We start from the raw sequence: 23,236 nt of genomic DNA on the forward strand, positions 1-23,236 counted from the left end.
TTTCACCATTTTGACCAGGCTGGTTCTCGAACTCCTGACCTCAAGTGATCTGCATGCCTTGTCTTCCTAAAGTGCTGGAATTACAGGCATGAGCCACACCCCTCCAGCCAGCAGGTAGGTACTCTTAAAAGAAGCTTGCTGATGAAGGGAAAGAGACGATTGAAAGCAAACTGTTGTGGGAATTTTTGATTTTGTTTTAAGGCCATAAAGCCAGGCACAGTGGCTCATGTCTATAATCCCAGCACTTTGAGAGGCAATGGAATAGTGTGATGCCATTGACATGAGAAATATGAAGACCATACTACACTGAAAAGTATTAAAATTTTAAGCTCAGAATTCAAGATTAGGCCGGGGGTGGTGGCTCACGCCTGTAATTTCAGCATTTTGGGAGGCCGAGGTGGCCAGATCACCTGAGATCGGGAGTTTGAGACCAGCCTGAGCAACATGGTAAAACCCCGTCTCTACAAAAAACAGCCGGGCGCAGTGGCAGGTGCCTGTAGTCCCAGCTCAGGAGACTGAGGCAGGAGAATCGCTTGAGCCCAGAAAGCAGTGGTTGCAGTGAGCCAAGATCATGCCATTGCACTCCAGCCTGGGAGACAGTGAAATCCTGTCTCAAGGAAAAAAAAAAAATTCAAGATTAGTCTCCACCAGAATCACAAGTATGTAAAAGCATACGATGTATATGAATGATGAAAACACAAGATGTGTATGAATGATGAAAACACTTGTAATAGAAGTTGAGGCAATTTTATTTTTTTATTATTTTATGTTCACTGTATAATAAATTAATCGGGAGAATATGATCCCCCAGGTAAGATTTGATCTAAGTTATACAAACAATTCAAGTTGGGAAAGTAAGGTACCCAACTAAGGGCCCCCTGGTGCCAGGCAGAATGTGACATCAAAAGGGGGATTCCAAAGAAGCTTTACCAGTATTTAAGTAGATACTGAGATGGAGGGCAAGAATGATTTGGCAGTTGTATGGCATTTGGGCTTGTATGCATATTTGAAACAGGGTGATTAAATGTGAGGGAATCCTTAGTTCTAAATAAGAAACTAAGTGTGAGAGATTATTACATAATTATATGACACAAAATATTTACTTTTTTGTGTGTAATAGCATGATATAATGGATGCAACGTTACGGGTAGAAAATATAACAGAGAAAAGGCATATAATTTCTGAAGTCTCAAATTTAGGTTACAGGCACAAGGTTTACAACATTATGTATCCATCCACATATAATTTATTCCATGGAATACTTGGAAGCATTAGAAAAATGAGTAAGAGGAGCCAAAACAAAAGGAATGGTAAGCAGAGAGACCAGGATTCTGACTAGGTAAATTTCCCTGGGACATTCCTGCTGTCAATAAGGAAGAAAGACTATTATTACTCAAGCTGTAATTTACAAAAAGGTCTGGGTTGTACAAATCAGAGTATGCTGAAGTTTTCAAGTTTACCCAGCTTTGAGCTAGCGGAATTACGTGGCAAGGCAAAGTGGCTCTTGTCAGGACTATATTCATTTGCAAATATTCATAATGAAAACATAAAAAGCTTCAATTATCTAAAATTACAACCAAACTGAAAGGTTAGATTATCTTTAAAAGTTAATTTTTAAAAATTGGAATATTATCACTTGGCTCATATTAAAATTTCAATCACCCAATCTCTTCCACAGCAACAGGATATAATTAAACTATCTGATTTGAACCTATTCCCTTCCAGTTCTTCATGGGATGCACACTGTATTGAGAATGCAAGAATTTACAAAATATGTACAATTAATAGATATTTAAAATGCAGTTCTTACAGAGAGTAGAATGGTGGTCACCAGGCACTGGAGGTGAAGGGGTGGGAGAGAGTAGGTGATGGAAAGATGTTGATCAAAGAATACAACACAAACTTCCAGTGAGAAAGAATAAGTTCTCAAGATCTACTGCACAGCAAGGTGACTACAGATAATTATGTTTATTTCAAAACTGCTAAGAGAACAGGTTTCAAATGTGCCCATTACAAAAAAAAAGATAAATATGTAAGATGATAAATATGTTAATGAGCTTGATATAATCAGTCCACAATGTATACAGACACCAAAACATTGCTTTATGCCCCATAAATTCCTACAATTATTGTCAATTAAAAATAAATTTTTTAATTAAGAGTTTTTAAAAATGAAGTTCTTCCTATCTGAAACACTTCACCTACTGTCCTTGAAACTAGCTAATTTCCAGATCATTATCTAGTCACTACCTCCAGGAAGTCTTCCCTGATGCCTTAAGATGACTCATCACAGCAACAACTTGTCACACTGTATTGTAATTTCAGGTTTACTAGTGTGAAACTCCCACCAGAATGTAAACTCCATCCTCCAGAAGGATGGAGCCACATTAACCTGACCCAAAAGTCTGGTGCTTACCACCTAGCACAGCATGTTGCAAATATAATGAGAATTAATATTTATTTTATTTGTTTTTTTGAGACAAGAGTCTTGCTCTGGGCTGAAGTGCAGTGGCATGATCACAGTTCACTGCAACCTCAACCTCCAGGGCTCAAGCAATCCTCCCACCTGAGCCCACATGCCAACATGCCTGGCTAATTTTTAAAATTTAAAAAAAAATTTTTTTTTAAATTTTAGAGACAGGGTCTTGCTTTTGTTGCCTGGGTGGTCTTGAACTCCTGGGTTCAAGCAATGCTCCCACCTCAGTCTCCCAAAATGCTGAGATTACAGGCGTGAGCCACCATACCCAGCCTAGACTATTTAAATGAATCATAAAGATGCAGTAAAAGTAGATGCTCTTCAAATAAATTTTACTCTTGGGAACAGCATTTCAACCCTTTGTCCCACTCCCCTCTGCCACTGTATCAAGGAGACAGTCTGAGAGTCACCGCCTTATCCTATTCTTATCAATACTTGTTTCTTTCACTGAAGATAAGAGCAGGAAAGGACCTAAGAGGTCAGGCAACCCAATACCTTCATTATCCAGAGAAGCAAATAAAGCTAAACTAGTCAGTAACTTAAAAGGTCAATAAACATTAAAGGAAGTAGTAGCCAGAAGCTGCTCCTCCGTTTGCTCCTCCATTAAATACTTATCTTTATCCTCCTATTCCCCAATATTCGACCTCTCTACTAATAACTAATATAATCCTTCTCCAGTTGTCCCTATCCACTACAGTATACCAGCTTTAATTTAGATATGTGCCTTATATATATTATTTATATCATATATAATTATATTATATAGATGGTAATATATTATATAGATCGGTAAACATCAGTAGAAGCCTATTTTTATCCCAGTTTATCATTTTAACAACTGTTTCCAAAAGTTAGATCATAAATTTTCTTAAGAACAGTGGCTTATCTTAACATCTAAGAAAATTTAAAGCATTTATACACAGTATGTACTAAAAAATAGTGATAACTACAAAATGGGAAAAATGGAAAACCCAATCAGAAAATAAATTATTTGTATAATATCATAAGAAACATTTTTACATCCTATTACAGTCAAAGGTTTTATTATCAACTATCTAACCTTACCTACACTGATCTACCAATTAAATATTAAGTGCCTACCTAAAAGCCGCTTCCCAAAAGCAGTTCATTCCACAAACATCAGAGGGCAGCATCCAATAGGGATTCCAGTAACACAGAGAGAAATCTTTACACCTAACAGAGTAAGACAGAAATAAGAGTCCTATGTGAGTATTTCGGTTTGGAACTAACAAGGAATTTACTCAGTAACACGGTCACTTACTGTTCTATTTTAAAGCAAATAAAATTGAAAATCCAAATTGCTATGATAAAGATTTTGGAAAACTGATTTCTCCCTTACTTAGGGCACCATTATTTTAAATAGAACTTTATAACCTTGAAGGTAAACTATACTATAGATTGGGAAAGAGTTTTTCCATCGGATATTAAAATCCCCTCCTCAGATAACACACATAAATATATCTTCTAAAATTTTCTTCATAGGCTACACATATACCCCTAGAACAAAATCCCTTTGGGAAAAACAAAATATTTCCTTATCCTCAAACATAATAAAAATGCCACAAATGCTAGCAGAAAGGGAAAAGATCTTTAAATACTTTTAAATTAATCCTCAACCCAAACTACTTGTATGGTGTTTCAAACCAAAAAAGAAATCATAATGGCCAAGATGTATATGAAAATGGTCAACATCACTAATCATCAGGGAAATGCACATTAAAACCGCAATGAGATAACAACTCACTCAGTTAAAACGGTTATCATCAAAAAGGCAAAAAACAATAAATCCTGGCAAAGACAGAAAAGGAAACACTCATACACTGACAGTAGGAACATAAATTACAACCACTATAAATAAACAGTATAGAGATTCCTCAAAAAACTGAAAATAGAACTACCATGATCCAGCAACCCCACTGCTCTGTGTATGTATATATACATACATATTCACACATGCATACACACATACATAGATGGGCACAGTGGCTCCCATCTATAATCCCAGCACTTTGGGAGGCTGAGGTAGGTGGATTGCTTGAGGCTGGAGTTCAAGACTAGCCTGGTCAACATAACAAGACCCCGTCTCTAAAAATAAAAAATTAGCTGGACATGGTGGCATTTACCTGTAAGTTCCAGCTACTCGAGAGGCTGAGGTGGGAGGATGGCATGAGCCCAGGAGTTTGATGTTGCAATAAGCTGTGATTGTGCTACTTCACTCCAACCTGGCTGAACAGAGCAAGACTCTGTCTCGAACAAAAAAAAAAAAAAACAAAAAAAATTGACCTGCCCTCCCCTCAAAAAAACCCGGAAATCATGCTGATATTCACAGCCTAGTATCACTATCTACATTATCTCGGTTCCACATTATACAAGCTAAAATGGAGGATCAAGTCTGGTCTTTCTTGTTAGGTTGCATGTTGGAGCCAAAAAGGAAAAAAGAAAACACCTTATATTACAAAAAAAATTGTTTTTCATCGTGATTTATTTTCAAAATAATAGTCTAAAAGTCACTGGGTACTAAAGTACGTATGAAGTCAGGGTGAGTCACTAAACCAGGCCACTTCATTATCTCATCACTATGCAGCTTTTTCTCTCACTATGAATTCAATTATGAGTTACTACGCTTATATCAAATGGCCTACGAAATTTCTGATTTGCAAAAATCTGATCACATCTCTCACAAATGGCAACAGTCAGGCAGAGGTTCTCAGCTCTGGTAGAGGTGCCACACAAGACCTATTAAATCAGAATCTAGAAACAGGGTCTGGCACTGGTGGTTTTTAAAATGCTGCCTAAGTAATTCTGTATACTACTGCATAAAGAACAAGGTTGGAATTTCTTAACAGAAAAAAGTTACATTTTAACTGTTTTCCTGTAAAGAAACACCATTTTCTAGCATAGCACAAAAGGCTACGTATCTTCATTTAAAAGGCTGAACCAGAAAGAGAAGAAAATGTGTACATATCAGTAAAACTTATGACTTGATTAGAAAATCTGTGTTTGTACCCTCTCAAGCATGGCTATGTATTTTCTTAAGTCTTTGATTTCATACCACATAGTCAGACTCAGTGATGGTAATAACAACGAACACAGAGTTCTTTTCAGATTCAGGCACTTTCACACCCATTTAGACTCACAAGAAACGTTTTAAGGTAGATACATACAATCTCCGTCTTTCAGACACTGACGATATCACAGCTTTATTTCAACAAATCCACAATTTATTTACAATCAACACCTAATGTGTACCTTTGTTCTAAGAAGATAACTAATCAGGTTATTCCATATCCCCTGTCAAACTCTACAACAGTGAAAAATGGAAATGGAAATCTCAAAGACAAATTCAATTTTTCTATAAAATTAATTAAAATCATATATATTTAACAATACCATTTGCAGCCTCAACTTGTACTTTAAGTTACAAATCAGTTATGTGTTGTTTTCCAAACCTGCCTGGTCCTCAGGTCACTTGTCAAAAATACAGATATAGGATCCTATCCCATATCCAGTTAATCAAGCCTCCCCCAGAGAAGTGGCCTAAGAAGCTCAATTTTTCAGCAATATCCCCAGATAAGTCTTAAAATCAGACCTGAATGAGAAACGCTATATCAAGGGATATCTAGAGTCAACTTGAAATTTTTTATCAAAATACTGATAATAACTTCTCTTATGATAATCCTGTTTATTTACTACAACTTAAGAAGGATTAAATTTTGAAAATTTGTGTTTCTATGAATACTTCAATCAATACAGGTTATTAAGTACCATTTAGAAAATTTTTTAAAGCCTATGAAAGTAATTACCCACCACTATTAACATTTTCATATCTTTACTACTCCATATTTCAAAAATATCTTCCTACAAATATTTGACTAGAAAAGTTAACATGCATGTTGCCAACATGCAGAAGTTGCTGAAACTACTTGATCTTCGTTAGTCTCAAGAAACCATGTGAGCTAGACAGCACACCTCAAACTCCCTGTTCTCAGGAAATATCCACCAGGGAGCTTCTAACTCAAAGGACCCTCTTGCAGTATTACAATTAAACTGTACTTCGGGGCAATGTTTTGCTTTTTTTTAAGTTGATGCAAGATGACAAAGCCACAGACATGAGAATTAAATTCAACAAGACCAACACATTGAACAACTTAGTAATGAGTTTAAATTTTGTGAAGCTTTGAGCCACACCAAGAGCCCTATACTTTTGCTAATATCAAACTGAGAGGTGACAATGTGCTAGCAGCCCCCGCTCTCAGCGCCTCCTCGGCCACCGCATCCAATCTGGCAGCGCTTGAGGAGCCCTTCAGCCCGCCACTGCCTTGCAGGAGCCCCTCTCTGGGCTGGCCGAGGCCGGAGCCGGCTCCCTCTGCTTGCGCGGGGGGTGTGGAGGGACAGGGACAGGCGCAGGCGGGAACCGTGCTCACAGGCCAGTGTGAGTTCTGACCGGCGCAGCCTCGGTGGGCCCCACACTCAGAGCGCCTGGCCCGCACCACCAGCCCAGGGCAGTGAGGGGCTTAGCACCTGGGCCAGCAGCTGCAGAGGGTGCGCCGGGTCCCCCAGGAGTGCCAGCCTGCTGGCGCTGCACTCGAATTCTCGCCAGGCCTCAGCTGCCTCCCCATGGGACAGGGCTCAGGACCTACAGCCCACCATGTCCGAGCCCTGCCTCCGCGGTGAGCTCCCACACAGCCCCAGCGCCCATGACGGGTACCGCCCCCTGCTCCATGGCGCCTGGTCCCATCAACCGCCCAAGGGCTGAGGAGCGTAGGCCTGGCTCGGGACTGGTGGGCAGCTCCGCCTGCAGCCCCAGTGTGGGATCCACTAGGTGAAGCCAGCTGGGCTCCTGAGTCTAGTGGGTACTTAGAGAACTTTTATGTCTAGCTAGAGGATTGTAAATGCACCAATCAGCACTCTGTGTCTAGCTCAGGGATTATAAATGCAACAGTCAGCACACTGTCAAAACAGTGGATCAGCTCTCTGTAAAATGGACCAATCAGCAGGATGTGGGTGGGGTCAGATAAGAGAATAAAAGCAGGCTGCCTGAGCCAGCCAGCAGCAACTCCTCTTCCACACTGTGGAAGCTTTGTTCTTTCACTCTTTAAAAATAAATCTTGCTGCTGTTCACTGTTTGGGTCCATGCCGCCTCTATAAGCTATAACACAGCGAAGGTCTGCAGTTTCACTCCTGAAGCCAGCAAGACCACGAACTCGCCATAGTTAGTGATGTAACCGTACCTAAACATCACTAAGCCTCTTCCCCCAGGGACCAGTGCCCAATTAGCAGAACTAGTGGCACCTACCCGAGCCTTAGAACTGGGAAAGGGAAAAAGAATAAATGTGTATACAGACACCAAGTATGGTTATCTAATCCTACATGCCCATGCTGCAATATGGAAAGAAAGGGAATTCCTAACCTCCAGGAACCCCCATTAAATACCACAAGGAAATCATGGAGTTACTGCATGCAGTGCAAAAACCAAAGAAGGTGACAGTCTTATACTGCCAAAGCCATCAAAAAGGGGAAAGAGAAAGGAGAACAGCAGCATACACGGCTGGCAGAGGCAGGGAAAGACCAGCAGAAAGGAAAGAGAGAAAGAGACAGGAAGTCAGAGAAAGAGAGAGGAAGAACAGAAGAGACAAAGAGAAGGAGGCAGAGGAAGAGACAGAGAGACAATCAAAGAAAGACAGAGTCAGAAAAAGAGAGACAAAGAAGTCAAAGAGGAAGAAAGAGAGATGGAAGCAGTAAAGAAACAACAGAGTACCCTATTCCTTCAAAAACCCCAACTGATCATAGTAACTTCCAAGTCACCCATACAGCTCCATTCAGACGGCTTGTCTGCTTCTCAGGGCCCCACAAAATCATCACCTCCTCCCTGCTTAACAAACAGTCCAGGTTTTGTAATGGCAAACATACTCCCTGCATGACTATTCACCCTTGGACCCCCTGCAGCAGTGTCCCCACCACTAGTGAATGCCTTCTTATCCGCTCTTTCAATCACTCTCTCAAAAGTTCCTAGTAGATACAAAATGTTTTTGTCTCCAATAGGAAAACAGAACACAGGGAGCCACTCAGTTTGCTCCCAACACCCCTTTCCAGCCACTCATCAGAGCTACCTTGGCAAGTACTCTAGGAGGATGGCAAAATGAAAACAACAAACTCACACACCTTTTTAACATACATAACCAGTTCTATCTACCCAGCCAAGGTATATTCTTATGTGGAACATCGACCTATATCTGCCTCCCCACTAACTGGACAGGCACCTGCACTTTAGTCTTTCTAAGTCCCAACATTAATATTGCCCCAGGAAATCACACCTTATCAGTACCCCTCAAAGCTTAAGTCCGTCAGCACAGAGCCATACAACTAGTACCCCTACTTATAGGGTTAGGAATGGCTACTGCTACAGGAACTGGGATAGCTGGTTTATCTACTTCATTATCATACTACCACACACTCTCAAAGGATTTCTCAAACAGTTTGCAAGAAATAACGATATCTATCCTTGCTTTACAATCTCAAATAGACTCTTTAGCAGCAGGGACTCTCCAAAACCACCGAGGGCTAGACCTCCTCACTGCTGAGAAAGGAGGACTCTGCACCTTCTTAGGGGAAGAGTGTTGTTTTTACACTAACCAGTCAGGGATAGCTTAAGATGCTGCCTGGTGTTAACAGGAAAAGGCTTCTGAAATCAGACAACGCCTTTCAAATTCTTATACCAATCTCTGGAGTTAGGCAACATGGCTTCGCCCCTTTCTAGGTCCCATGGCAGCCATCTTGCTGTTACTCACCTTTGGGCCCTGTATCTTTAACCTTCTTGTCAAATTTGTTTCTTCTAAAATCAAGGTCATCAAGCTACACAGATGGTCTTACAAATGGAACCCCAAATGAGCTCAACAACTTCTACCGAGGACCCCTGGACCGACCCACTGGCACTTTCACTGGCCTAGAGAGCTCCCCTCTGGGGGACACTACAACTGCAGGGTCCCTTCATTGCACCTATCCAGCAGGAAGTAGCTAGAGTGGTCATCGGCCAAATTCCCAACAGCAGTTGGGGTGTCCTCTTTAGAGGAGGGATTGAGAGGTGACTATGTGCTAGCAGCCTTCACTCTTGGCACCTCCTCGGCCTCGGCATCCACTCTGGCAGCACTTGAGGAGCCCTTCAGCCCGCCACTGCACTGTGGGAGCCCCTCTCTGAGCTGGCCGAGGCCAGAGCCGGCTCCCTCTGCTTGCGGGGAGGTGTGGAGTGAGAGGCGCAGGCGCAAAGCAGGGCTGCACACAGTGCTCACAGGCCAGCGCAAGTTCTGGCAGGTGCGGGCTCCGTGGGCCCCACACTGGGAGCGGCCGGCCGGCCAGCGCCGCCGGCCCACGGCAGTGAGGTGCTTAGCACCTGGGCCGGCAGCTGCAGAGGGTGCGCCAGGTCCCCCAGCACTGCCAGACTGCCAGCGCTGTGCTCGAATTCTCACTGGGCCTCAGCTGCCTCCTCGCGGGGCAGGGCTCAGGACCTACAGCCCGCCATGTCCAAGCTCTGCCTCCACAGTGGGCTCCCGCGCAGCCCGAGCCTCCTTGACGGGCACTGCCACCTGCTCCATGGCGCCCGGTCCCATCGACCACCCAAGGGCTGAGGAGCATAGGCCTGGCTTGGGACTGGTGGGCAGCTCCGCCTGCAGCCCCAGTGCGGGACCCACTAGGTGAAGCCAGCTGGGCTCCTGAGTCTAGTGGGGACTTGAAGAACTTTTATGTCCAGCTAGAGGATTGTAAATGCACCAATCAGCACTCTGTGTCTAGCTCAGGGATTGTAAATGCACCAATCAGCACCCTGTGAAAACGGTCCAATCAGCTCTCTGTAAAATGGACCAATCAGCAGGATGTGGGTGGGGTCAGATAAGGAAACAAAAGCAGGCTGCCCGAGCCAGTCAGCGGCAACCAGCTCAGGTCCTCTTCCACACTGTGGAAGCTTTGTTCTTTCACTCTTTACAATAAATCTTGCTGCTGCTCACTCTTTGGGTCCATGCCGCCTCTATGAGCTGTAACACTTACCGCGAAGGTCTGCAGCTTCACTCCTGAAGTCAACGAGACCACGAACCCACCAAAAGGAAGAAACTGTGGACACATCTGAACATCTGAAGGAACAAACTCCAGACTACCATCTTCAAGAGCTGTAACACCGCGAGGGTCCACGGCTTCATTCTTGAAGTCAGCGAGACCAAGAACCCACTAATTCCGGACACAGAACTAGGTGCCAAGATGATCACACATCTGACACTTCTATTAAGAAGTAAGATCTGCTGGGCGCAGTGGTTCATGCCTCTAATCCCAGCACTTTGGGAGGCCAAGGTAGGCAGATCCCTTGAGGTCAGGAGTTAGAGAATGCCCTGGCCAACATGGTGAAGCCCCATCTCTACTAAAAAAAATCAGTCAGGTGTGGTGGTGGTTGCCTGTAATCCCAGCTACTCAGGAGGCTGAGGCAGGAGAATCGCTTGAACCCAGGAGGTGGAGGTTGCAGTAAACCAAGATCATGCCATTGCACTCCAGCCTGGGCGACAGAGCAAGACTCTGTCTCAAAAAAAAAAAAAAAAAAAAAAAAAAAAAAAGTAGGATCTAACTCCCCTTATCCAGAATCTAAGTGGGCTCTGTGATTGCTTTGACAAATAGAATACTGAATATAATACTGTGCCAATGTTCAGGCCCTTGCCTTAAAAATTCTACATCCTATTTCTTGGAACACTCTTTGAACCTGATCTTTAGATTGTAAGAAGCCCAAGGCACATGGAAAAGCCACTTGAGAGAATGCAGATCAACAGCCTCCACTGAGCTCCTAGTCAAAAGCCAGCATCAACTGCTAGCCATGTAATAGGGCCACAATGCCACACCATTCTGATCTACCAACCTACTGGTTCCTCCCCAACTCACAGAGGACTAGCATCTGGTTCACAGTCCTTGTCTCAGTACCAAATCCTACTTTCCTCTAACCATTCATTTGGTAAATCAATAAATTTTCTACTGAATGACTACATTTACAGGCCAAACACTGGCAACACAATAGTGAGTAAAATGGACATGGATCATACTGTCTAGTGGGGAACAACAGAATGTCATCTCACATACTGCAATGTGGGAGACCTAACCAACACCCAGGTTACACAATTGTTTAACTCCAGTAACTCTTACCTCCTTTTCCCTTCAGTTAAAAATGGCAAATGCCGGCCAGGCACAGTGGCTCACACCTGTAATCTCAGCACTTTAGGAGGCCGAGGTGGGTGGATCGCTTGAGCCCAGGAGTTCAAGACCAGCCCGGGCAACATGGCGAAACTCCATCTCTACAAAGAATTAAAAAAAAAATTAGCCGGGCATGGTGGTGTGTGCCTGTAGTCCCAGTTACTTGGGAGGCTGAGTTGGGAGGATAGTTTGAGCCCAGGAGTTTGAAGCTGCAGTGATTGTGATCACGCCAACGTACACCAGGTCTGGGTGACACAGACCCTCTCTGACAAAAAGAGAGAGAGAAAAGTAAAAAATGGCAAATCCTGGACCTTGTCATCACCTGAAACTGCAATCCAATACCTCATCTCAGACTAGTCTCTGATCTAATAATTATGGTTCTTTTTTCTTAGACAGGGTCTTGCTCTGTCCCTCAGGGTGGAGTGCAGTGGTATAAACACAGCTTACTACAGCCTCAATCTCCTGGGCTCAAGCCATCCTCCTGCCTCAGTCCCCAAGTATCTAGGACTATAAGCATATGCCAACACACCTGGCTAATTTTTTAGAAATTTTTTGTAGAGACAAAGTCTCGCTTTGCTGCCTAGGCTTATTATTTATATCCCGTTACATGTGTGGAAATCACTCAGCCCTCCAATCACATGCTTCCTAAGTATAAGCTTCCTCCTTTACCCATTTCCCTCCCTACTCAGACGTCATATGGTTCATCCATTCATGTTCCTATACCTACAACTTGCACCACCTCCTTTCACCGTACCTTTTCAGCACAATCTTCAGTTGAAACTGAGCCATTCACTCACATTCTCAGATGAATACTGAAGAACAGTTAATGACATGACTATGCTGATTAGTAGAAATATAAATTAACTGTCTTCCTCTTAGCTAGTCTCATGCCTACTACCAACTCCATACGCATCCCCTTGTTGCCCATCTTCTTCTCAGGGGTCCTTAAAGACCTTCTTGCATCAATTACTCTTTCTTTCTCCTTAACTGGCAATCTCTATTTGTGTAGTAGACTGTATTACTGTTCAGTTATTCACTCCCCACATTTAACTGTAAAAGGATTATACAACCCTATTCATTACCATGGGCCTTGCCTGCCTGATAGGGGAGGCATATATCCCTGCATCATTTATGGACTTTGACCTTATTCGAGTGACTTGCTTTGGCCAAAGTAATATAAAAAGACATGATTACTGTGGCATCAAAGTAGAAGCTTCACATGGGATTGTGCTGTTCAATCTGGCTTCTTCCTCATCCACTACCATGAGACCAGGCATGTATGGACTGCTCCTTCAGCTTGGATCCCAGAATGAGAAGATATATCAAGCAAAGTCATAGCCATAGACATGTAATGTGTGCAAGAAATAAATGCTTGCTATTGTCAACTGCTAAGATGTGTAGGGTTGTTACAAAGCAAAGCAGAATAATGCAAACATAATTCCCTTTTACAGTGTATAATTCAATGGTTTTTAGTATATTCAGAGTTGTGCAACCATGACTCACCAATTAAATTCCTCAGTATATACTCAAGAGAACTGAAAAGATGTTCACAGAAAAACTGAGCATGAATGCTCATAGCAGCATCACTCATAATAGCCAAAAAGTATGAAAAAACTCAAATGTCCACCAAATAATGAGCAAAATGTGGTATATCCATACAATGGACTATTATTTGTCCATAAAAAGGAATGAAATACAGTGATACATGTTACAGCGGATAAACCTTGAAACATTATACCAAGAAGAAAGACTCAAAAGGCCACATACTGTGTGATTCCTTTATGTAAAATGCCCCGAACAGGCAAACCTCTACAGACAGAAAATAGATTCGTGGTTGCTTAGGACTGGGGGACTGAGGAGTGCAAGGTGGGAGTTACTGCTAACAGATACAGGGTTTCTTTAGGGGTAATGATTAACTTCACAGAGGTTTAATGCAGTCAAAATTGGATGGGAAAAATCAAGTTACAGGTAAATTTCTTGATCATAATTCAATGTCAAAAACCACACAGTATATAGGAAAGTTGTTTTTCTTTCTTTACTGGAAATATAAGAACACATGCACCAGTGAATACATATGCTGCATGGCATTAAAAAAAAATCGTAAAACAGTTAGGTACTGCTGTAAGGAGTGAAGTAATTTGTTCACAGTTTCTTAACTCCCAAATATCCATTCTCCCACTTTGACAAACTGGTTTTGGAGGTTAAGATAAAGAGTAGAAACTCACACTGAGAACTTAAAGAGGAGAAACTCACACTGAGAATTTACGACGTATCAGTGGCTTATTAGAGGCAATAAGATAAATTAGCAAAAGCAACTCATCTGAAGACAGCACGTGTACTTTCAGGCCAAAAAATAAAGTTTGAAAATATTGGAAAAGTAAAGGTAGTTATCTAGGTTCTGGCTATTAGTTGCTTAAAACTGTTGAAAGCAGAATACTAAAATCCAACATTCAAAGAGGTAACTCTTAAATAATTTTAATGGGGCAAAGTGTTAATATGAGTTGGTGGATATGTCTTCACTATACCCATACTGACATTCAAAAGCACTGAAGTCCTAAAAGGGAATGTTTTTCACTGTGGATCAAACAAATAAAACGTTACTATGGCTCATCCTCAAATTTAACAAGGCATAAAGATTAAAGCTTGTCTACAACTGACTAAGGGGTAGCACAAGGTATCTTCGTGGTGATGAAACAATTCTGTATCCTGACTATGGGGGTGGTTACATATATTTACATGTGATAAAACAACGCTCGGCACAATTAACAGTTGTCAAACTTGAAGTTTACTTAAATCCAATTACAAAATGTTTTTTATACATACATACACACACACACACATAAATAAGCAAGTCGCCCAGGCTGGAGTGCAGTGGTGCGAACACGGTTCATTGCAGCCTCAACCTCCTGGGCTCAAGCGATCCTCCCATCTCAACCTCTGGAGTAGCTGGGACCACAGGTGCACACCACTATGCCCAATTAATTTTTTGTATTTTTGTTGTTGTTGAGAGAGTGTTTTGCCATATTGCCAAGGTTGGTCTAGAACTTCTGGATTCAAGCAATCCACCCACCGTGGCCTCCTTGCTAGGATTACAGGTATGAGCCACCGTGCCTGGTTACACTTTTAAGTCAAACTAGAAAAAGTAATTTTCATTTCAAAATGTCCATGATAGGAGGCTTCAGTGAAAACCATGCAAAACTTAAAGAGTCAGTGATACGAGACCAGCCTGACCAACATGGTGAAACCCTGTCTCTACTAAAAATAGAAAAATTAGGCCAGGTGCAGTGGCTTACACCTGTAATCCCAGCATTTTGGGAGGCCGAGGCGGGAGGATCACAAAATCAGGAGATCGAGACCATCCTACCTAACACGGTAAAACCCCATCTCTACTAAAAACACAAAAAATTAGCCAGGCCTGGTGGCATGCACCTGTACTCCCAGCTACTTGGGAGGCTGAGGCAGGAGAATCGCTTGAACTCGGGAGGCGGAGGTTACAGTGAGCCGAGATCACACCATTGCACTCCCACCTGGGCGACAGAGTGTCCATCTTGAAAAAAAAAAAAGCGGATTACGAGGTCAAGAGGTCAAGACCATCCTGGCTAACACGGTGAAACCCCATCTCTACTAAAAACACAAAACATTAGCTGGGCGTGGTAGTGGGCACCAGTACCAGCTACTCGGGAGGCTGAGGCAGGAGAATGGTGTGAACCCGGGAGGCGGAGCTTGCAGTGAGCCAAGATCGTGCCACTGCACTCCAGCCTGGGTGACAGAGCAAGACTCCATCTCAAATTAAAAAAAAAAAAAAACAAAGTCAGTGACAAATTTAGGCATATTCAGCATAAATACATGACAGTATGAATGAAGTGCTGCTGCAAAGCAGCAATGCAACTTCAAGACATGTATCCCCACCCTGTGACTGTGCAAGAGAAGCAAAGATGCTTACAGACATACTAAAGGAGGCCATTCCCATGATATGCCAAATTACTGTTATTTAATTTTCAACCAAATTGTTTCCAGATCAGACACGGTGGCTCACACCTGTAATCCCAGCACTTTGGGAGTCCGAGGCAGGCAGATCACCTGAGGTCAGGAGTTCAAGGCCAGCCTGGCCAACATGGGGAAACCCCGTCTTTACTAAAAATAAAAAATTAGCCAGGTATGGTGGCACGCGCCTGTAGTCCCAGCTACTCAGGAGGCTGAGGCAGGAGAATCGCTTGAACCTAGGAGGCGGAGGCTGCAGTGAGCCGAGATTACACCACTGCACTCCAGCCTGGGCGACAGAGACTCCCTCTCAAAAAGAAAAAAAGAAAATAAATAAATAGTTTCCAGACAACTTAATTTCTAGCTCCAAGACCTTTTTCTTAAATTTCTAATTTCATTAATCCTCGGCAAGTAGGAAAAGGGCTGTTTATATATAAATGACACTGAAACAATTAACCATTTCAAAGAAACAGTTAGCATCACACAATATACCTCCTCTACCCGCGTAGCTTCCCCACAAGGCCAGATTGATTTAAATGTAAAAAAAGGAGGGAAAAAAAAAAACTGGTAGAAAGCTTTCCCATGCATAACAAAGGTAAAAAACGATAAAGCAAAAAGTAGCCAATCTAAAAACAAAACGTAAACCTCATACAGTACACACATAATTAATAAAATTTAAGTTTATACCTAGGGGGAAGTACTTTCAATAGGTATGGCATAAAGATAATGATCTTACTGCTTTAAAATAAGATTTTCTAAGCAGGGTATGGTGGCTCATGCCTGCACTTTGGGAGGCCGAGGCAGGCGGATCACCTGAGGTCAGGAGTTCAAGACCAGGCTGGCCAACATGGTGAAATCCCACCTCTACCAAAAAATACAAAAAAAAAAAAAAAGCTGGGCAGATTGGCACACACCTGTAATCCCAGCTACTTGTGAGGCTGAGGCAGGAGAATTGGTTGAACCCAGGAGGCGGAGGTTACACTGAGCCGAGATTATGCCACTGCATGCCAGCCTGGGCAACGGAGCGAGACTCTGTCACCAAAAAAAAAAAAAAGCCAGGTGTGGTGTGCACGCCTGTAGTCACAGCTACTCGGGAAGCTAAGGTGGGAGGATCACTTGAGCCCAGAAAGTCAAGGCTGCAGTGAGCCATGATCTCAGGCCACTGTACTCCACCTTGGATGACAGAGTGAGACCTTGTCTCAGAAATTAAAAAATAAGATTTCTAAATCAAAAGTACCTATTATTTTTTCATAAGCCAAGTAAGTTTCCCCCCCAAAAGCACGGAATATTTTAATTAATTACTAGTATTTATTAAATACTATGTGTCAGGTCTGCACTAAGCATTTGCTATGATCTGAATGTTTGTGTCCCCTCAAAATTCATATGTTGAAATCTAATTACCAACATGATGTTACGAGGCAGGGCCTTTGGGTAGGTGATTAGGTCATGAGAGCAAAGCCTCCACCAATGGGATTAGTGGGGGGCCCTTATAAAAGGGGTCTGCCTCATGTCTTCTACCATGTGAGAACACAGGGAGAAGGCGCCATCTATGGTATGAACCAGGAAGTGGGTCCTCATCAGCCACTGAACCTGCTGGTGCCTTGACTTGGATTTCTAGTCTCCAGAACCGAAAGAAATAAATTTCTGTAGTTTCTAAGCTCTCTAGTCGATGGTATTTTGTTATAGCAGCCCAATCAAACTAAGATAACACTTCACAAATACGTAACGTAGACACTATGATCCTTCAGTGACCTAAAATACAAGGTACAGGGCACTGGTTTTAAGTAAGATGTTTTTGCAATAACAAAGCAGAGATTAAAATGGCTTTAGTAAGTAATTCAACTCTCTTTACTGCTCACCGACTCAACTCTCTTCTTCAAACATAACTGCAGAAAAAAGGGAGGAAATGGGCTGGGCAGGTGGCTCACGCCTGTAATTTCAGCACTTTGGGAAGCTGAGGCAGGCGGATCACCAGGTCAGGATTTCCAGACCATCCTGACTAATACGGTGAAACCCCGCCTCTACTAAAAATACAAAAAATTAGCCGGGTGTGGTGGTGGGCGCCTATAGTCCCAGCTACTCAGAGGCTGAGGCAGGAGAATGGCGTGAACCCCGGAGACAGAGCTTGCAGCGAGCAGAGATGGCTCCACTGCACTCCAGTCTGGGCGACAAAGAGAGACTCTGCCTCAAAAAAAAAAAAAAAAAGGAAAAAGGGAAAAAAAAGAAAAAGAGAAAGAGAAAAAAAAAAGGGCAGGGGGAACTTCATTAAAAACAGTAGTGTGAAAATAGTGCCCAAACTATTCTCAATTTTTGGTTTTATCACAACAAGCTGGGGCACATATGTAAAATATAAATTCCTGGACCCCATTGCCAGGGCATTTTGATTTAACAGGTCTTAACTGGAGCCCAACGACCAGAATTTTTCCCAGAGGTCAGAAATTGGAAAGAAAAAAAAAAAATCCCAACTTAAAATTTAAATTACCAAAATGATATTTGCTAAAATGTTGTTGTGTCAGGCACCATACTAGGTACTCTACGCCAGCTATTTAATATTTAATTTCAATTCTCACAAACAATATCATACTCTTCTCTCTGATGAAGAAAACAAGTTCAAGGTCAACAGTCAGTAAGTGGCAAAGCTGAAGTCTGTCACTCCAAAACCCTTACTTTCTATTCTTTAAGTTCTCAGTATACAACACTAGGGTTCCCAGGATCCAGCAGAAATGATAAGTCTATGGCCTAACCAGATCTAAAAAAGAAAGTGAGGTAATTACCTCCCTGTGTGACAAGGAGACACACGAGGAGACTCCAAGGGCATGATAGGTCCAGAAATGGTATCACCGAAACATTTAGTAATTTCTTGATTCCCCACTACCAATACTGCTGTATAGCCACACGTAAAATTTTGATAATCAATGTCAGGACTCATCAGTGAAATATGATAATTTAATCACCCTGAGTAACTAAAATGCAAAAAGGAACCAAAATGCAACTAAGTGATATGAAGTACTGATGTCCGGTAATAACTACTGCTTTGTGTCCAACACCTTAATTAATACAGTCTGTCCACACTGAAGAGCCTGAGTCTCTTCTTGTAGAAGAGCCACTGCCTACCCAGCATTTCTTCTCCTTTGAGGCACCCCTCCTCTCCAACACCAATCATGTTATTCTGTCTGCACCAGGCATGTGCAAGTGACACAGTCAACAAATCAGAGCTCCCCATCCCAAGTTAACACTGACTGGTCCACAAACGGGCATGCAATCCAAGCAAGTCCAATGACAGCCTTTTCCTAGGATTTTGTATTTGAGATTAGAGAATAAAACCTGCAAGAATAGAAAAACCCCATGAAGAAAGTTATGTCGTTAGTGGAAAAGAGTCCCCATTCCTTAAGGTCCTTTGAGCTGCCCTGCTATCTGCAGTTTTTCCTTCAATTCAAAAACTGTATAAGCCTATAAATATGTTTTGCTTGAGATCGTTTTATTGAATTTTACCAAAGACAACTAAGAATTCCATTATAAATTAAGTAAGGTAATCTAATGTACAGCCTGGTGACTAAACAACCTGTATTGTATATCTAAAATGTGCTATGACAGTAGATCTTAAGTGCTTTCACCACAAAAAAAAAAAAAAAAACCCTACGTGAGGTGATGAATGATGTTTAACTAGCTTGACTGTGATCATTTCTCAATGTACGTGTATGTCAAACTATCAAGTTGTATGCCTTAACCATATACAATTTCTATTTATCAATTATACCCTAATAAAGCTTTAAAAAAATAAGTATTATCTACATTTTACAAGTGAGGAAATTAAAACACAGGCAACTGACACAATTTAGGCAAAGTCTCACAGCAACCAGAGCCAGAATACTGAGAACATGGGTTTATCTGACTCCAAGACCTATGTATTTTCTGATTATTAAAATCATGGCTTCAAATAGAATACACTAATGGATAAGAGATTCCACTGAAAAACTGTTCCTTTCATTTTAAAGTTCTTATTTCAAGGACTTGGAAACACTTTTCCAAGTATTTTGTTGCCATGAAATTCTATACTATGAATAGTTTTTATAAGATCTAAACAACGGAACTTAACTGGGTACAAACCTAGATTCCATGTTTAAAATAAGAGAAATAATAGTTATAATCTTTCAAGTAAGATGTTATCAAAAAAGACAAAAATGCAGTAATACCTAAGTACTACTGAAAACAGGAAGCTGCTGGCTTGTCCCATAGCCCCACTGCGCACTGAGTCCACTATCTAAATTAGACCCTTATCTCTCTTTACAGAAAGAGCTCTTGTATAACAATCAAAGGATACACGGTTTCTAATCCTCCTCCAATAATGATTCGCTTTCGATCTTGGCCAAATGATTTATACATGAAGAGCTTAGGGATTTCTATACCATATCTCATGGTGGCCAAAAAAGTTTTGGTTTGGTTCTGTTTTTTTGGAGACCGGATCTTGCTCTGTCACCCAGGTTGGATTACACTAGTACAATCATAGCTCACTGTAGCCTTGAACTCCTGGGCTCCAGTGATCCTCCCACCTCGGCCTCCCAAAGTGCTGTGATTACAGGTGTGAAACACCACATTCAGTTAATTTTTAAAAATTTTTTTATTTTTTGTAGAGATGGGTTGTTGACCAGGCTGGTGTCAAACTCCTGGTCTCCAGCAATCAATCATCCCCACTCGGCCTCCCCAAATTCTGGGGTTACAGGTGTGAGCTACCTACCAAGCGTTGCCAAAAGTTGATTTAACTCTACGAGATTTCTATAAAGATGTCATAAATGACGATACGTAAAATAGAGTCCTGAGGTCTTAGTAATTTGCATGACCTTAATCAAACCATAGGGTAAAACTTGACAATCCAACTTTTCCACCTTGTTCCTCTGCCCAAATGGTTTCTTATGCACACAAATGTGGTGACATGTTGTTCTTCATCACATTTTTACAAAGACAGATAGATACACCTTTAGTTCTAACTTAGATGTACACCTCGTTTAAAATAGAGTCATGCTACTCAAAAGACCTAAAAAAGTACAGCATTTCAGCTGACTCAATCCTGACACATAAAACGTAACATTTAAGTAATGATTCTATTGGATGTTTATTGAAACTGAGGCTCTTATTTTCAAAAATTTCAAATAATTTTATTAAAGTTAACTTTAGGTCAAGTAAACAAAATTTGTAAATTTTTGTCACAAAATAAAATATCTAAGACCAAAGCACTAAAAATGCAATGCTAGCATCAGTCTAACTTCATTAAATATTTAATTAAAATGTTGCCTCCTTACAATTTTGCCCAATATAATCCATTTTCCATAATTGCAAATGCTTCACAATAACGTACTAGGCCATAAACAGTTTAGCTTCAACCTGTCATTTTTCACGAGCTCATTCAAGTTTTCAGTGAATGCTTTCTCCCAAGACAGACAACTGAGGGTCCTGATGTAGGAATTACCCTGACTGTAATCAAATTGCAGGGTAAAAACACGACAAGTCCGCTTTCCACGCTGCTACTCTGCCCAAACTTCCCCTTTTCATTCTGGGAATGACCATCGACTCTCAAAATGATGTTAAACAGCCCACAGCTGACCTACACTCCCTCTCCAGACAAATCCTATACTTTTCTGTATCAAAGCAGCATTTGCCAAGTCTTGGTAGGGAGCACTTCAGTCGTTGCCAGAGAGGTGCCCATACATAAGGTGGAAGTGTCCATGTTGCAAGGCAGTGTAAACGCTCAGATTTCAAGCATTCATAATGCGTTGACAGAAACATTTTTTTTTTTTCTATTTAAATCTCGTGTCGATTCCTACTCTGGCAGTGATTTGTGCAAAGCCACCTAGGTCATTACGTCGCTTTTTAAATACCGATTTGTCAAGAAAGATAGTGTTTCCAAAAGAAAATTTCACACCCCGCACAAATGCCATTTCCAAATTTAACCGTGGCTAATGCTTAAAAGTGTAAGCGTTAACACAGCAAAATCAGCATGAGAGACAAAACACACACACATACACGCACAATCCTTAAACACTGAACTAGGGCGCCAGCCTGTTTAAATATCTCAACTTGAACTCCACTGAAACAAGAAGGAATTCTCACTAGCCAGGCAGCAGCAAGGCTTTTGTGAACACTTATTTTCAAAGAATCCTTTTTTTAAAAAACTGAAAATTAATTTCTAACTGCTTTAAAGGGCGCATGACTGGGTCAAAAGACAAACACAAAAAGTGTGGGACACTCTCAGGCAGGAGCAGCGCTGGTTTAGTCCCGGCCGGAGGGGAAGGAGGGAAATGAGTGAGGGGTCAGAAACCGCAGGAAAGACGCGGGAGGCGCGGCGCCGACCCGCGAGCAGCCCGGGCCAGGCCGAGCCCGCGCCCTGCGCCCGCCGCGTCCCCCACCGGGAACTGCCCGTACCTGCCCGACCCGCCGGGATGCGCTGCGGGGCCCGCGCCGCCCGTGCCTCTCACGGCGCCGCGTCCGCCGCCCGCGAGCCAGGAAACCACCGCGGCCTGCGGCTTCCCGCCACCGCCACCCGCTCCTTCTTCCAGGGATACGGCGAGCTGACTGAAAGCGTAAAGAAGCGAGCAGAAGCCGCAGGCCAAACACAGCACGACGACGCGCAGGTAGCGCCGCATCGCCCCGGCCGCGCTCCTCAGTCTCCGCCGCCGCCGCGCCCGCCCGGGCGAACTGGAGCTGAGGGAGCGGCACCGCGCAGCCGCGGGCGCAACAAGTTCCTCCCCCGCCGCCGCCGCGGCCGCCGCCTTGCACCCGCTCCCTTCCTTCCCTCCCCGCCCACCACCTAGGCGAGCGCAGCCGCGGCGCCGGAGCCGGCTGACAACCCGCCCGGAAGCCCGGACGCCGCCTCTGCCGCCGTGCGCCCATGGGTCAGCCGCAGCGACGCAGCCCCGCCTCTCCCCCGGGCGGGAGGGCTGGACGCGCCGGCGCAGATCGCGTGGGAGGGACGCAGGGCTGGCGCGCCGGGGGCGGAGTGGGCGCGCGGAACGCGGCGCGCTTGCGGGGAAGAGTGAACGCAGGCTGACGCGCAGGTGACTGGGAGCCCAGTGGGTCTCGACCGCCGAGAGAGGTGGAGCGAAAGCCTCGGCTCTGGAGGCAGTTGACCTAAATTCTAATTATGGTCCTTCCACATGGTGGTTTGTGACACTGGGTAACCTAAATTCTCTGAGCATGTTTCTTCGTCCCTAAAATGGAGCTACTATCCTCATCGTGGGGTGGTTGTAAAGATTAAACTGTTTAACGCACGAAAACCGCCTAGCACTTAGAAGGCACTTGACTAGGCCACTTTCCTCTCCATCCTCCCCCAGCCTGTAAGTTTCTGTGATACTAGAATGTGCACGAGCCATTTTCACTCAGATAAGCTCATTGCTTCGTGTGTTTGGTATGCGGACCTTGCCTGCCAGCAGACAGAGAGTTCCTGTACTGCAGGGCTCTTCCCTTTGACCTTTTTGACCTCCCTCACAACTCATTATTTGCATGTGCAAAACAATTAGTATTCTCCCCACAGAGCTTCTCCTTTCTTCC

The 23,236-nt window shown here is 43.0% G+C and overlaps 1 protein-coding gene across 3 annotated transcripts in view; it reads right to left on the reverse strand.

Annotated features, from left to right (window-relative positions):
• The window catches only part of GXYLT1 (glucoside xylosyltransferase 1), a 60,213-nt gene extending 37,827 nt beyond the window's left edge, over positions 1-22,386 (reverse strand). Inside the window, exons 1-2 of one of the 3 annotated variants that reach the window (XM_045366468.3) lie at positions 22,112-22,386; positions 3,578-3,670 (exon numbers count right to left, since the gene is read on the reverse strand). In XM_045366468.3, the coding sequence (XP_045222403.2) occupies positions 3,578-3,670; positions 22,112-22,332 (314 nt within the window). In that variant the 5' untranslated portion in view covers positions 22,333-22,386. Of the gene's footprint in view, positions 1-3,577; positions 3,671-4,620; positions 4,715-22,111 lie in introns of those variants that run through there. The other 2 variants (XM_065524036.2, XM_045366469.3) reach the window with 2 other exon arrangements.
• Positions 22,387-23,236: the final 850 nt, after the last annotated feature.

The sequence above is a fragment of the Macaca fascicularis genome, chromosome 11 (genome assembly GCF_037993035.2).
Source record: "Macaca fascicularis isolate 582-1 chromosome 11, T2T-MFA8v1.1".
Taxonomy (NCBI): Eukaryota; Metazoa; Chordata; class Mammalia; order Primates; family Cercopithecidae; genus Macaca; species Macaca fascicularis.